Source organism: Vespa crabro, chromosome 1 (assembly GCF_910589235.1).
Source record: "Vespa crabro chromosome 1, iyVesCrab1.2, whole genome shotgun sequence".
NCBI lineage: Eukaryota > Metazoa > Arthropoda > Insecta > Hymenoptera > Vespidae > Vespa > Vespa crabro.
Genome location: NC_060955.1, coordinates 14,809,315 through 14,824,515, shown reverse-complemented (window position 1 = coordinate 14,824,515; position 15,201 = coordinate 14,809,315). Strand labels below are relative to the sequence as shown.

The 15,201-nt window shown below is 29.7% G+C and overlaps 2 protein-coding genes across 8 annotated transcripts in view; one reads left to right on the top strand and one right to left on the bottom strand.

The window, feature by feature from the left end:
- Positions 1–889: 889 nt before the first annotated feature.
- Positions 890–9,772, bottom strand: LOC124424476. Its single transcript, XM_046963576.1, has 7 exons — positions 7,592–9,772; positions 6,797–6,968; positions 6,324–6,441; positions 6,095–6,239; positions 5,937–6,024; positions 5,500–5,866; positions 890–5,224 (listed from the first exon to the last, which is right to left on the bottom strand). The coding sequence occupies exons 1-7, from the start codon at positions 7,644–7,646 to the stop codon at positions 1,298–1,300; spliced, it is 4,872 nt and encodes a 1,623-aa protein (XP_046819532.1). The 5' UTR covers positions 7,647–9,772; the 3' UTR covers positions 890–1,297.
- A 296-nt stretch (positions 9,773–10,068) lies between these two features.
- Positions 10,069–15,201, top strand: part of LOC124429950 (histamine H2 receptor-like) — a 29,125-nt gene continuing 23,992 nt past the window's right edge. The window contains exons 1-3 of one of the 7 annotated variants that reach the window (XM_046975905.1): positions 10,071–10,722; positions 12,534–12,555; positions 12,755–13,142. The gene's annotated coding sequence lies outside the window, so the exon portion shown is untranslated. Of the gene's footprint in view, positions 11,149–12,354; positions 13,143–15,201 lie in introns of all 7 variants that reach the window. The other 6 variants (XM_046975886.1, XM_046975878.1, XM_046975859.1 and 3 more) reach the window with 6 other exon arrangements.

Genomic DNA, 15,201 nt, shown 5'->3' with positions numbered 1-15,201 from the left:
GAATTCCTATATATATATGTTTGTACATATATATGTATATATATAAAACAAATGGATAGATTAAAATTTTAGAGCACACAAAATGTCTCCATTTTTTTTTTGTCATGTCATTACTTCTGGTTCATTTGGCGATTTCGTTGACATCACAGATTTATAAAAGTTGATGTTTTATCAAATAATAGATCTGAAAAGAAAACTCTTATATCAGTTATATTAATACATTTGTATTTTATTTTGTGGATATCTTTTACATTATTACCTCTGTAAACTTTTTCTTAATAACTTGTTTATTCATGAATTAGTTTTGGTATTATGAATTAAAGATAACACTGCTGATCATAACAATCATTAACTTAGTTTTCATATATATCCCAATCTACTTTCTTCTTTTACTATAATCTATAAAATATATTTTAACAATTAATATTTATTTCTAATAATAAAATAAAATTTATATAAGATAGAAAATGATATTATTATAATAATGCGATAATAAAGTCTTGCAGGTTATGCATTTATAACTTCATTACATGATATTTCAAAAAAAAAAAAAAAAAAAAAAAAAAAAAACTTTTTCTAAGTGAATAGGGGCTAAATTAAATAAAAATGTGTAATTGTATATCTTTTTTGATTTGTAGATTATCATATGTTGAAGAAAATATCTTACCTCGTAATTTTATCAATACGAAGCGTATGTAAAGTAGAAGAATTTGGCATGTTTGTTGTACATATTTTATATATACATAATTACATAGATATTTATTTTAAAACTCTTTATAAGTTAATCACAGCAGTGACAAAATGATATAACATACCATAATTGAAAATTATATGACTTTTACTAAATTTAAGAAAATATGATAGGAATGAAATTTAAACTTAAAATAAATTATTTGAATACAACTTTGTATTATTTGAATACAATTTTTACTTTGATTAATTAATGTTACAAACATAGATTCTAATTAACAGTCTTAAAATTCTCTACACATACATTATTACAGTAATTAATTAAATATTATATCTTATGAAAAAATGATTCCTAAAAATCTTCCACGATGATGCTTTACGGATTTTCCATGATGTTCTTCATAGTTGATCTTCTATTTATTTGCAAGTATCACTTATAGTATCTTCCAACGATGAGAACCCATATTTACACACATGTGGACACGCACATACACATCATATTTATGAATTTACACACTCACAATTTTGTCACTTATATCATATTTTCATCTTTTTATTTTGTATTTCTGTGGCATTTACAATGAGTTTCGTACTTAAACAGTATTGATCATCGACTGTTTTTCCTACGTTTACGTTTTAATATACCTGATGAATTCCATTCTGGATCATTGTCAGAATAAGAATAATTTACCTTAGGGACATTTCTTTTCGAACTTCTAGTTCTTCTGGTGGGCGATTGCATTTTTTTTGTTTTTTTATAAGGTACATCTGTCGCTATAGTTTCTGATGCAAATCGTTTTATCGTTGTCATTTCGGATGCAGCGATTTCTTTACGCTGTGCAGGTGTTTTAAATCTTCTTTGATGGCAAGATTCTTGGCATACTGTAGCGTTTGATTCGTGTGCCGTGGTATCATGAATGTCCTTGCAATAATCTCGTCGTACTAAATTTGCAGTAAAATGATAATTACTATGTAAATCATCTTTTCTGGTAGAAGACAATTCAAAAACTGGTTTTACAATTTGCTCCTGATGTTTCTGTGTAGTATCAAGTGCTTCTAAAGCTGCTATAGACATCATAGGTATACCAGGATAATTATCTAATTTTTCTGTTTTTATTGGTATTTCTTTATATGTCATTGACATCATAGCATGTGCTTTTAATCTTTTCTTAAGAGGTAATTTACTATTGAAATTAGTATTACTCAATCTTGCTGTTTCACACTTCATATCAATTTCTTCTAATGTATTTTTTTGTAAAAGATCTTGTTTTACTTTATATAAAATTTTATCATCATACAATTTTCCTATAACAGTTTCATTTTTCGTCCTGTCATGCTCCTGGACGGTGGATGGTTGTACTGATGAATGCGTAGGCAAAAAATATGAGCTACTTTCAATGCATGATACATGAGAATCTGTACCAGGGTGTATACATTGTCGACAATGTGTAACTATATCATATGTACAACTTAAGCATGAACAATGTGATCTCCCACGAGAGTTGTTTGTATTTACATGAGAGTGCAAAGATGCAGTAGTATTTATTTGTAAACTACAAGAGACAGATGTACAGTGCTTATGATATGGCACACATAAATCTGTAGTAGCTGAGCAATTACTACAAATTGATGGTGGTAATGCAGTAGGATGAGATGCAGGAATATGTAATGGATGTTGCGATTCAATTGCTTCGTGCGAATGTGGATGTATTCCTGTACATCCCTGTACAGCATAATTAGTTGTAATACGATTGGGAAGTGTAGTAAATTCTTGCTTAATATTTTGTCTACAAGCAGAGATAGATTGTGATGAAGATTTATGTTTCTCATTGTCTTCATTAGTTGTAGTTAGGCTTGCAGCATCAATATCTTGCAAAGTTGCTTGAAGAGTAGATAATATATTTGCTCTGAGTGAAGCCTTTTTTGTATATAATTTTTCATCTGCAAGATTTAATATGGCATTATCTTCTTTAGGTTCTATTTTAATACTTTTTTTTCCTCCAACAGAGTGTTTTTCTTGTATAAAAGTATGATCAAGAGTGTTGATAATCTCAAATGATGTACAGTCTTCTGAAGGTGGTGTTAACCAAGTTTTTTCCATGATCTTACTTGTTTCATTGACATTATGATTTCTTGCATTTTCTACAGCTTTATTGATGATGTACAAATTACTATTTGGTGATTTTTGCAGCAACACAACTGTTTCTCCATTCAGTATAACATTTGTATTTTCTTTAGTAGATTGCACATTATTTTCGAGTGGGACCATAATATTTGACAATGTATCTGATGTTTCATAATTCATAGAACCTTGAAAAATGTGAGGAACGTTCACGGAAGATGCATTTTCTGCGTTTGTTGTATTTCCATTGCTCGTAGATGTTAATTTAACACAAAGTTCCACTTTTTCTAATTCATCTTCTGGATAAACACCGACAATCCGATTAATTAATTCAGTTGTGGGATTTTCATAAAGCTGTGATATAGTATTGGACGAATCATTAGTATCTGTTTCATCATCAATGATTTGGTTAAATGAAGTATTTTTTAGAACGGCATAATCTTTAACTTTGATTTGATCACATCGTATCTCAGATTCAGCTTTTAAATGTGGTACATGTTGTGATACACTGGCCAATAAGGAGAGACCATCGATATTTTCTTCAGTACTTAACTCAGTACTATGTATAATATATTCCTTGTCAGAGCTTTTAGGATCGTTGCTTATTTCTTCAATTTTAGAGAAGTCCTTATTTATATTCTTGATTGCATTACCATCATGAGAATTTTTTAATAATTGTACATCTTTCTGAAAAATAGTCGGTAATACAGGATAACTATGGGACTTACTTTGATCAATATTCTCTACAGCAATTTTTTGTTTGCTATCATTCTTATTGTATATTTGTTTATCATACTCTATAGATTGATTTACATATTGATTATTTACAATGTCTTCTTTGCATGTATGTTTAATTTCAATATTATGTACTGCTATATTCTTTGCAATATCAATTAAATTTTCTTCTGAATTATAGATTTTATTTTCAAAATCAAATGTCTTAATGGTGCTCATTTCATCACCACCTTCAATAGAATTACCAATTTCAACTTCAGCTTGTACATCTGAATCATCTCCATTCATTATGCTGAAACTTACTGTATTACTTAAATATCCAGGGCAAGAGACTTCAAAATTCTTTTGAGATTCACGAAATGTCTGCTGTTGTTCTAAAATTTCATTATTAATAAGAAAACCTTCTTTATTTTCATACTTGAATGTGTTATTCATAGATGATTTTAAAATTGTACATCTCTCAGATTCTGTCTTTTTACTCCTACTATTATTCTCTAATTCAATTATGTTTATACTTTGACTTTCATTGGTCTTTTCAAAATAAGAATTTGTAGACAGATCTCGTTCTTTTACACAATCAGATTCTATGTTTTTATTATTCAATGTTTCGTGGACACCATGTTCGTCTTGCTTAACTTTTAAATAGGCAACTACGTCCTCCGATGTGCTACTTTCCACTACGATCTTACTAAGATTTAAGCTATCTACCTCATCTTTGGAATTACATTGAGAATCTATTGTGATACTTTCTATAATTGAAGGTTGCGGTTTTAAATCACAGATTTTCTTGTTATCATCGCTTCTTTCACATATTTCATTCTCTATAGAAATGTCTTTTTCTATCAGTCCTTTAATCACAGCCTGTTTAAGTCTATCGTTTATAGTGCTATTTTTCTTTAATTCCAAAACATCACTACCATTATAATATTTCCGAATATTTATAGGAGCATCTACAGTTTCAACAGCTGCATTGAATACACATTCATTGTTATCAGAAGATGAGTTAGCTGTTGCTGGATCAATATTGACATCATTACAACTTTTTGTATAAATTATCGATGACGCTAATTTTTCGCTAGTTAATGATTCTGTAAGTGTTGAAAGAATAAGATTAGAATTCTTTAAATCCGTATTACCACTGTTCTTAACATCACACATAGAAGAATCAACTGCATCATCTTTGAAAGTTACTTTGGAAGTCCTTAATGTTGTATCTTGCAATTGGCAATGACTTTCTGTTGCATACTTTGTTAAATTGATATTATCCACTTTTTTTTGTATTTTTCTTTTTATCTTCATTGAAGTTTTCATAGCTTTTAAACCTATTTGTTTCTTGGCTTCTTCCAACCATGCAGGTTTCTTAGATTTTTTCTTATTTATCACGGATTTTTCAATCTGTATGTCACTTGTTAGGTCAATAACTATAATTTTATTCGATCTTTTCAAATTTCTTTGAGAACAAGGTTTAATTTTCGTAAATACTTTTGGAGCAACACGATTGGTAGAAATATTATCCGAAATTTTACCTAAACTTTTAAAACACGTTTCATCTGTTATAGTTACAGATTTACAAGAATTATGCAAAGAAATAAAGTTACTACAACTACTGTTATCAGATAAATTAGAATTGACATTATTATGAAAATTATCTATATTTTTAGGTGCTAGGTCGACGTCCTGACAAGAAAAAAAGCAACCATTATTAATATGTACTATTCAATAATAAAAAAAATGTATGCAAAGATAATAAATGATGTTATACTTCATACAAATATAAAATTATTATACATAATATATAGTATTGCTTTATATTGTACATATGTATGAAATAGTTGCTTCTTACAATTTATTTGTGTATCGCACATAATTATATTTTTATAGACGAATTTATATTCCATTATAAAAAATAAATTTGAGAAAGTAATTTTAAAGAATGTTATAAAGTTGATTACCTTTTCTATATCACATATACTGGATGAACTCATAGTTGCTCTTATATCCTTAATGTACTCTTTATATATTCTTTTATTACTTTCTTTAGAAAATTGTACAAATATTTTGCAAGTCCTTCTTGTGTCAAATTTGTATTGTAAAAGAAATTTTGCAGCATTTGATTGAAACTTTGGCACTTTTGGTAATACGTCATCCAATAAATGTGGAAAAGTAGGTGGTGGCCCAAGAGAAGTAACTGCAGCTGCAGTAATTTCATTTTTTATTGGCACGCTACTATTTATTTTCCTCCACAGACGATATATAAGTAAGTAACGCACATACATAATGTTTGATTCTGGATGCAGGGGAATATTTTTAATAATTTTCCTGTAACACAACTTCCATTAAGATAGAAATATTAATTTATATAATAATAAAATCTGTAAAACATTCTTACGTTATTAATGGATTCAAGATGGCATGATAACTGCGACACATAAATTGTACTTTTATAAGAGTATCTAATAAATGTTCTGTGGAATGTTCTACAAAAAGTACCCAATCATTTACTATATGATAAATTAATTGTAAATAAAATAAATCTTGAATACATACCAAGATAAACATATAGGCAAGAAATAAGTCTAGCACAAATTTTACCCTGATCTTCCTTAGTTTTTTTTGATGCTTTTAATTCCATATCTATGTATATTGCCAGTAAGTCTGACATATAATTAAGATAAATACATCTATCATGATTCTGTAAGATATATTTTGTTTAACAAGAAATTTATTTAAATATAAATTTTTAAACTCTTAGTTACTTTAGTTTTTATATTCTTACCTCTGAAAGCATACGATAAATATATAAGAATAAAACTAAGGTATCACTAATAGAGTCTTTCAACCGTGCTGCCCATAGAGGTCTTGTATAACATTCATTTATACTGATGCTTATATTTCTGTAATAAGAAAATAGCATCTACTTTTTTATCTAATCTTTCGTGAACTAAATAACAAATTGTTACAAATATTAAAAAATTATAATAAATATTCTTATGTAATTGTGAAAATTTTACTCGAATATATCGGATTTTAATCATTATGAATATCATTAAAAGCTATAAGGTCATAATTGGAAACTATGTAAAACATGTGTTTGTGTATATATTACTTTTATTATATATATCACACAATCACATAATGCTATTATTTTTAGACTATTATTTTTAAAACCAGTTCTCAGATAATTAATACTGGTCATAAAATTAAAATATAAATTTTTTTCATAAAAAAAGTATAATTCATGTATATTACCTCATATAGTACTGCATAAGCTCTGTTAAAGAAGACATACTACAATCCTTGTATATAACTTTACACATTTTTCTAAATTCAAAAATCCATGGAAATAAATTTGTTGTTAAAGATTTTGTATCTTTGTCCATCATATTTTCTTGTTTTTTGTTTATTGTAGCTTTCTTTATATCTATATATCCGTAACAATGTCAGTGTTAATAAACAATGTAAAACATTCCATTTTAAAAAACAAGTATTTGAAAACATTTATAAACAATATGTAATGCAATACTGTTAAATCAATAATTTTTTATATTAATTAATTTGGTAAATATCATATGATATAAAATCATTTTTCTTTATAATAAATATAATGTTAAAATATTTTTATTGAAGAAATAAATCTGTAGAATTTATACATTTTTTATTCATAGCACCAAAACGATATAAGAATAATCTTGAATTTAAACACAATAGAACATAAAAGACAATACAAATAATAACAAATGATAAATACGTTATAATGAGAATTCGTTCTGAAAATCTACATAATTTTATGTTAAAAAGATTTTCAAAACGAATATGCTTTTACAACTCCACAATGAATACATAATTCTCCAAATCGGAATATGATAGAAGAATAAAATGTAAAAGAAACAAACGAGAAATTGTATTGATTTTCCACGAGAAAACATATCACGTTATTGAGTTAACGTGTGATGCTTACGAATATTGAAATACAAATAAACATGTGGGATATTCAAGCAAATGGGTAAAGCGTCGTGGGAGATGTATAAAAGAAAACAGCGTTACCTTGCTTCGGGATGTTCGCCACTGTACTATTGGCAATGCTTGTGGGAGTCTCCATTGCGGTAACGTTTATGTCGAATAGTCACCTCTGTTCGATCGTTTATATTACGTAAAATTATTCTCTATGATCATGGCACATCTCATGTTAGAAGAGAGTTCGAAGCAAGCTATTGCAACAGCATCCTCTCACGAACTGCGTTCTCAGCAACAACCATATTGATACTACCGTTTGTCGCGACGACCGTAAGAGAGCGTCGTACGTGCCCTTTCACATTACTTCTTATATCTACCTATGTCTACGTATTTGTACCTACGCATATATCTATAAACGATCGTGATACTTGCCCTACATACTTTATCCTGTGGTATAATTTCTATCTGCGCGTCGGTTGTGTTGTGTATCACGTTACATTTAAAGCAATATGTTGCGACACGTTAATTATTCTTCTTTTATTACTAAATTTATTTTCATGTTATGCATTAAATAATGCTGAAGAAGTAGATAAAAACGAGAATGCACAATCATTTATGGTCACGAGTCTTGCATGCTGAAAATTGTTGTTTTTAGTACTGTGTGAAAAAAACTTAAGCGCACAAAACTCTCCGTTTGTCGAACGATGCGACGAAACACTTTTAGAAAGGATTTAACGATAGTACAAGTAAATCAGCCAATAGCCATATGGTTGGGCGTTCAGACGCACCAATCATGATACACGCTACATAGTTGGCTATCCTGTGAGGTATCCAATCGGATGCAAGCAATTAAGAAAATACAACACACGATACAATTGCACATATGAATGTGTATATATATGACTCTCTTCATCCTTTTTACAACTTTTTTCAGTTCTACTATAGAGAATCGGGAAGTACATTTTGATGTTAACAATTTGTAAATATGCGATTAAAAAAGAAAAGTAAAACGACAAAGCATAATTAATTGTTCCTCACTGTTTTTCACGGTTTTTATAAAATTGTTTAATATTTAGATACATGTGAATAAAAAGGATGCTGCAATTCAATTTATGTTGAACAGTCCAAAATATTCCTGGATGGTATATTTTTGGCTATACTATATATATATGTGTGTGTATGTGTGCGCGCGTATTTGTATGTATGAATGTATGTATGATTTACGCATTATACGAGTATCGATAGATCTACAAAAAAGTCTCTGATGAAATTATTGTTACTATATCCTATTTGAATTATTATAAAACATGTTATAATTTTACTTACTAAGTGGAGTACAAATTTATTTTATTTTTTTTTATCAATACTTTGAATAATTTATCTAATTTGTATATAATATAGTAAAATAGAATTTTATTTTGATACACGTTACCTGAATGAGTTTCACAATGTTATGAGAATAATTTTGCTCGATTCGATGATATTATGTATGAAATGTTAGTATCACGAAGTTTTTTCGGTATTGAAATATAAAACACATATTTACGAATGTTGGTTCGAAGTCAAGAAACGCCAACTGAAGTTGAAACAATACAAATTATTCTTGCTTCGAAGGATTTTCTTGTTGATCGGTGTTTTTATGCAATTACACATGGCATTATGGATTTATGTTAAACATTTTGCGTTAAAAACTCAACATTTAAATTGTATCCTCTTTATCAAAAAAGTATGCTTAGTAAAGTAATTGATAAAATACGTCTTTTATAATGATCATCCTAAGAAAACTACGAAAGAATCTCTCTAAACTCTACATATACTCGTTTGTCATGTGTGTCCCTTGCATCTTATCTTATAAATAGTTCCTTCTTCCCTCATTCCTTATTTTTCGTTTTTATTGATGCAATCTTCTAGATATTCAAATACAAACTTTGAACCCTTAAATCTTTGGACGTTGATTCCTCTCCCGATTTTCTTGCTTTTCCTTGACTGGTCAATCTATGTCGCTTAAAAATGTATAAAATGTATTGCTACTCTTAAAACAAGCTTAGTCAACTTCTGTACTTTATCGAATCAAAGTAAAACCTTCAAATATGTAGTCACAAAAGAGTAATTTCGTTTTAGGATATTCTGGAAACTTACATTTACTTTATTTCTCAGTTTGTTAATCGTATTCTTTAGGAACGAAATTAAAATTTATACATTTATACCCGAAAATTATGCTAATATATATTTATAGAATTTATAGCTTCGACAAATTGACTCATCTTTATTACATTTTTAGATTGTACCTTGATTTATTTTTATTCCATGTCATTATGCAACGTAAATATGTTTTATGTAGTTTTTTTTGAGCTAATAAGAAGTTTCATTTATTAACTCTTTTGTTTTTCATTAAACTCTTTGTTAAGAATAGTTACACAAAAAAGACCAAAAATTTACAAATATAATTTTGTTTTACGATAGTCTATATATTATAAAAAAGAAGTAAGAAATGAAAAGTTAAGAAAGAAATGTAATAATTAAAATAGGGGAGAGGAATGACAGTGTATGCGGATGAACAAAAAGAATGAAGAGAAAATATTGATAAAAGAAAAAAAGAAAGAGAAGTAGGGGCGTAAGAGTGGAAAAGGAAAGCAAGTTTTGAAGAGCGCTTGCGCCCATTTAATGGAAACGTTGGTTCTCTCGGTCGTTGTCGGTGATCTTTCGCCGCCACCGCCGCCAACACTCGGATATTCAGCCGGTGTTCAGGCGTGTCGCCCACTTTGGGCTCAGTGAGCCGGTGTAGGAGCGCCGCGACGCCTAAAACAGAGCAGCTTTGACTCTACGCTGTCGTTGTCATCGTCATCGTCGTCATCGTTGTCTATATTTTCGTCATTGTCGTCTTTGTCGGAAAGCGACCGTATCGACATCAACACTGTCATCGCAGTTGCCACCGCCTTTTCGTCGTCTTTCTCCTCATTTTCGTCTTTGTCGCCCTTGTCATCATGTTTATCGTTCACGCTCACATTTTGCACCCGATTTTCACGTTTTTATTGTTATCCTAACGCGTTGTCTTCCCCACGAAACCACCGCCACCAACACCATTACCACTACTAGCAGCCAATATCATCGCCGGGTTGTGTCTTACATCATCGTTTAGCTGATCATAAAAACGCGAAGCAGGTTACACATGCGATCATCGTATTTGGTGTACCGCGAGCTGCCGACGGGGAGGTGATAGGGTGAGCAAAAGAGGGAAAATATATTTATGTATCGCGTACAGTTACAAAGAGAGAGAGAGGGGGGAATTTGGATGGAAAGAGTAACAGAGAAAATATTTGAATCTTTCTTATTTTTTTTTTATATTTCATTATATACCTATTTTTCTTTTATTTTCCATTCTTTCATCGCTACACATATCTCTTATTCAATGTTTACTCCGTATCAATGTCCCTATCTTGAGGTGATCGGTTCACGTGTCTTGAGGTAATCGGCTCGCGACGTGTGCTTCGTCTCTCATCGTGTTTTCGTGATGTTTTGAATTTAAACACATATAATTAGACAATACTTACTTTCCGAGAAGTGGGAAAACTTTGCATCTTGTAATTAGATGCAAACATGAAGATTAATCTTTTGCCACAAGAGATATACTAACCAATACACCATTTGTAAACTTCATTTGAAATGTTTCTAATATTGATTTATATAAAGAATTATAAATTTTCATGAGATGAAATTATCAATACATGTAAAATTATTCGATCAATGATTTAAAAAGACAGAAGGAGAAAGACGTTACAGCCATTGTACTCGTTTGACATTTACTTCATTGGCAGAATACACATTCGTACTAAAAGCATTGACTATCTCGTTCTCGTGACTTCACTCGTCTTCTTTCTCATCTAATCGTAATAAAAAATGAAACAAATATAAACAAAGAAAAAAAAGAGAGGGATGATAATGTGATCTTTTAGGGTTCATGATTTTTTTCACGAAAGGCGCATCGTATATGATAATGTTCGAACAAATGAAAGGAATTTTTTCTTTTTTTTTTATGAAAGATCGTTGGAACATAAGCGTAGCATAAAGCTATAAAAAATGATGTACGTTAACCATATCTAATTAGTTCAGAACTAATTCAAAGGATTAGGCGTTTTCGAGATAACTAACGAATTGAATTAAAGATGTTACATAATTTGTTAATCTGTGAATAATTATTTCATTTTTATTTAAATGAAAAGTACTTTATTCTGTATTCATTCGGCATATCTATCAAATTTTAATTTTTAATTTTCTTTTCTTGAACGAATTTTGTCTGGAAGATATTGGTCAGCTGGATACGTCAAATAAAGACAAAGAGAATAATAGTACCTGTTGATTCCGAGATATAATTCATTGACGCGCAAAGATTATATTATGATTTTTAATATGTTTGCTATCTTCTTGTTTCATTTTGTAACGATAGATACGTATTTACACTTTAGAAACAACGTTTGTAATCTTTGAGCGGTTTTTCGATTTCTTTTCTGATCTATCGAGAATTACAAATTTTAAAAGTGGAACTAAAACTTTCATAGTACTTGTTACATATGTCATAGTACATAGCTGTTTGTTTAAACCCGAGAATAAAGAGCGAAAATTCATATATTATATGCTCGGTATAGTGAAGAAAAATTTCCGGACGTAATTCGTCACTAAAGGATATTAGATCTTCAATAGATAAAGTATATTTTTCTGCGATCTGATTGAGTAATTTCAAATTAAACAAATGTTAATATTTAACTGAAACATGACATTTCCTTATCCCTGAATGATGATTTGATAGGGTAGAACGAGCAAACGAGACTTTTAATAACATATTTATTTTTATAAAGATTATCTGCTGCTATCATGCTATTCATCCGAAACGTGCTTATGAATATAATATTAAAATGATAATACGGCTGTGAAATTTATACACTTTTATGCATTAGTATGCATTAGTATGTAATAACTATTTAATTACAAAGATATTGTCATGAATTATTAAACATAAATTATTAAACTATTACAGAAGAACTTACGAATTATCTAAGGTAATTAAAATTTGTAGCTTGGAGCATAGAAATGTGGACTCGTGAGAACTCGAAGATTAGACAATTCATATATATGCATATCTCACATACCAATGAAGTGTGATACTTCATTTATTCAATCGATAAATTGTTGGCATTTTTGCATTAACGATGACAATTTTTCTTGTCAACACGTCGATTGTCACGATCATTTTTTTAGATGTGTGGAAAGTTTTTTCGTATGTCGATCATCGAATTCACACAAAATTGGTGTGACATCAACGTTTTTCTTGCGTAAACGAGAATGAGAGAAAGAAAAGTAAATATTCAATAACTAATTCGTAAAATGCAATGTGCGACCTAACCGGACTCTGGACCGACATTCAATCGGATTGTCCTGATCTACGCATATGCTTCAAACACTTCAAACGTTCCGAACTCGGAAAATGCTCCGCTGGCGAAGCAACGTTGGGAGAAGGCGTATGATACACATCAATATTAAAGATCTCCATTCAATGATTTTATGGACCTGCCGATATCTTAATTTTTTGGCTTAAAAGAACACTTTGCCAGGTGAATCCGCAGTGATAACTACTTTGAAGTAAGCGGTGAGTATTTTCCTTCTATTTACTATCGTTAACAAAATTCTATGATTACATTCCTAAATCATTTTTTTTTAAATCAAGACTGTAACGTAGTTTTATTTTATTTTAATGTAAAAAGGACGATATCTCATCATTGTACCTAGATATCGTTTCGTGTTCTATATAAACTTGAATGAAGCGATAATAATTGAATGATAATCTCACGTGCACCAATAAACAGAAACCCGTAATAGGTTGATTTACGTTTGACAACAGGGAAATGGATCAAACATTATTCAATAATCTCCTTGGAGATCAAATCTGTCCCCTGTATCCTTTGCTTGCATCAATTTTCTTGCTTACGTCATAATAAATAATGAAATTCGATGAGTCATGGTTCTCTTAAGGACGCGAATATACTTGTCTTGACATCAAAGAGAATTTGCCGTTATTATTAAGTCTACAGCACTGCTATACGCAGTATGAGGAAGGTGTTCATCCCATTCAAGTATTGTAGCTTGACAGTTGCTTTGCAAATAGATAGATATTTGAATTTCTCCGTTATTCTTAAATTGGTAATGGATGTACCATTCGATTTTCCAATTTATATCGGTTACTTAAAAGAATTCATAATTTTAATTTTTAATGTTTAAACGATTTTATAGATACGTGTAAAGATAATATAAATATTCCGATATTTTTAATCGATCGAGGATGTTTATTTTCAATTTAATTCAATATTCTTCTGTTAATACAAATGAAGTTAATAAAATAGTTCGTAGATAAATACGTACGCGATATAGGAATTCATGCGAAGGTGGAAAACGTTGGTTAAAATCCAAACACGTATATACATCGTTAGAATTCCCTTCTTGCAAGTTCATGCGGTTTAATATTTTAGTTAATATCGTTGCGTAAATACGAAAAAAAATTTGAAATTACATATTTTATACTCCACGTAGGTTTATTTCGTCACCTATTCTCTTTTTCTTTTTCTCTCTCTCTCTCTCTCTCTCTTTCTCTTTCTCTCTCTCTCTCTCTCTCTCTCTCTCTCTCTCTCTATTCTTCTCTTTTTCATTTCCCCTTTGTAGACCGTCAAATTTGACCGAAAACAATAAGACGTACTTGTCTTTCTCTTGGACATTATATGACCGCTAGTGATACTGAGAAACAATACATATATATTTATATATATATATATATATATATATATATATATATATATATGTATATATATAGTATGTGAATGTGAGTAGATTATGAAGCGAACTACAAACACACATACATATGTATAATAAGCATAGCACTTGCAATTTTTTTTAATCGCTGGTTACTATTGACTCGTGTTTAATTGTTTCCGTATCTTACTTTCCATTAGAAAACAATCAAAGAAATTTTGTAATACATCATTAATATGAGCGATTCCACACCATTTTCCTATTATATTTTTATATATAAATTATTTATCTATACATTTTTATTATTCTAATGATAACATTTTTATTTGAAATAATTTCTTTTAATTTTTCTGGTCTTCTGAAAGAGTGATCGTACGTTAGGAAATGTACTGGTGGTACGAAATAATCAATAAAAGACAGAAATTAGATCATAAGAGTAAAAAGATAAAGAATTTGAGTTCCAACATTCGATTATCGGCACCTTTACAAAGATTGATCCAATTTAGCTGTTTTTTTCATTTTTCCTATCACGAAAGCATCGTTACGAAAAAAGAACCTGCTAATGCCATTCGTCATGCGCCTTCTTTCAGCGATACTTTACATTTCTCACTGAATAACATTGGTATCTACGGATGGCAGATTAATTCGAACACAAATTCGCGAAATCAATGGATAAAATAAAACCAATAGATCTTCATCTTTTTCTTCTCCAATGATTCGCCGCGAATTCATTAAAGCGGCTAATAGTATTTTTAAAAATATTATTGCAAAAGCCACAATTTATATATATCTACGTATGCCTAATAACATGGTAGACAACTTATGAAACACGAGCTCGTTAATCCACTGGATTAAATCATGCTAGCCATAAAGTTAAGCCAGAAGAGTAAAATAATAGAAAAGTT

Coding starts and splice junctions, on each gene's coding strand:
- LOC124424476 (XM_046963576.1), bottom strand. CDS start 7,646: ATGGAGACTCCCACAAGCATTGCCAATAGTACAGTGGCGAACATCCCG. Junction 6,969..7,591: donor GGCGAACATCCCGAAGCAAG/GTAACGCTGTTT, acceptor ACGGATATATAG/ATATAAAGAAAGCTACAATA. Junction 5,867..5,936: donor ATCTTGAATCCATTAATAAC/GTAAGAATGTTT, acceptor GTTGTGTTACAG/GAAAATTATTAAAAATATTC.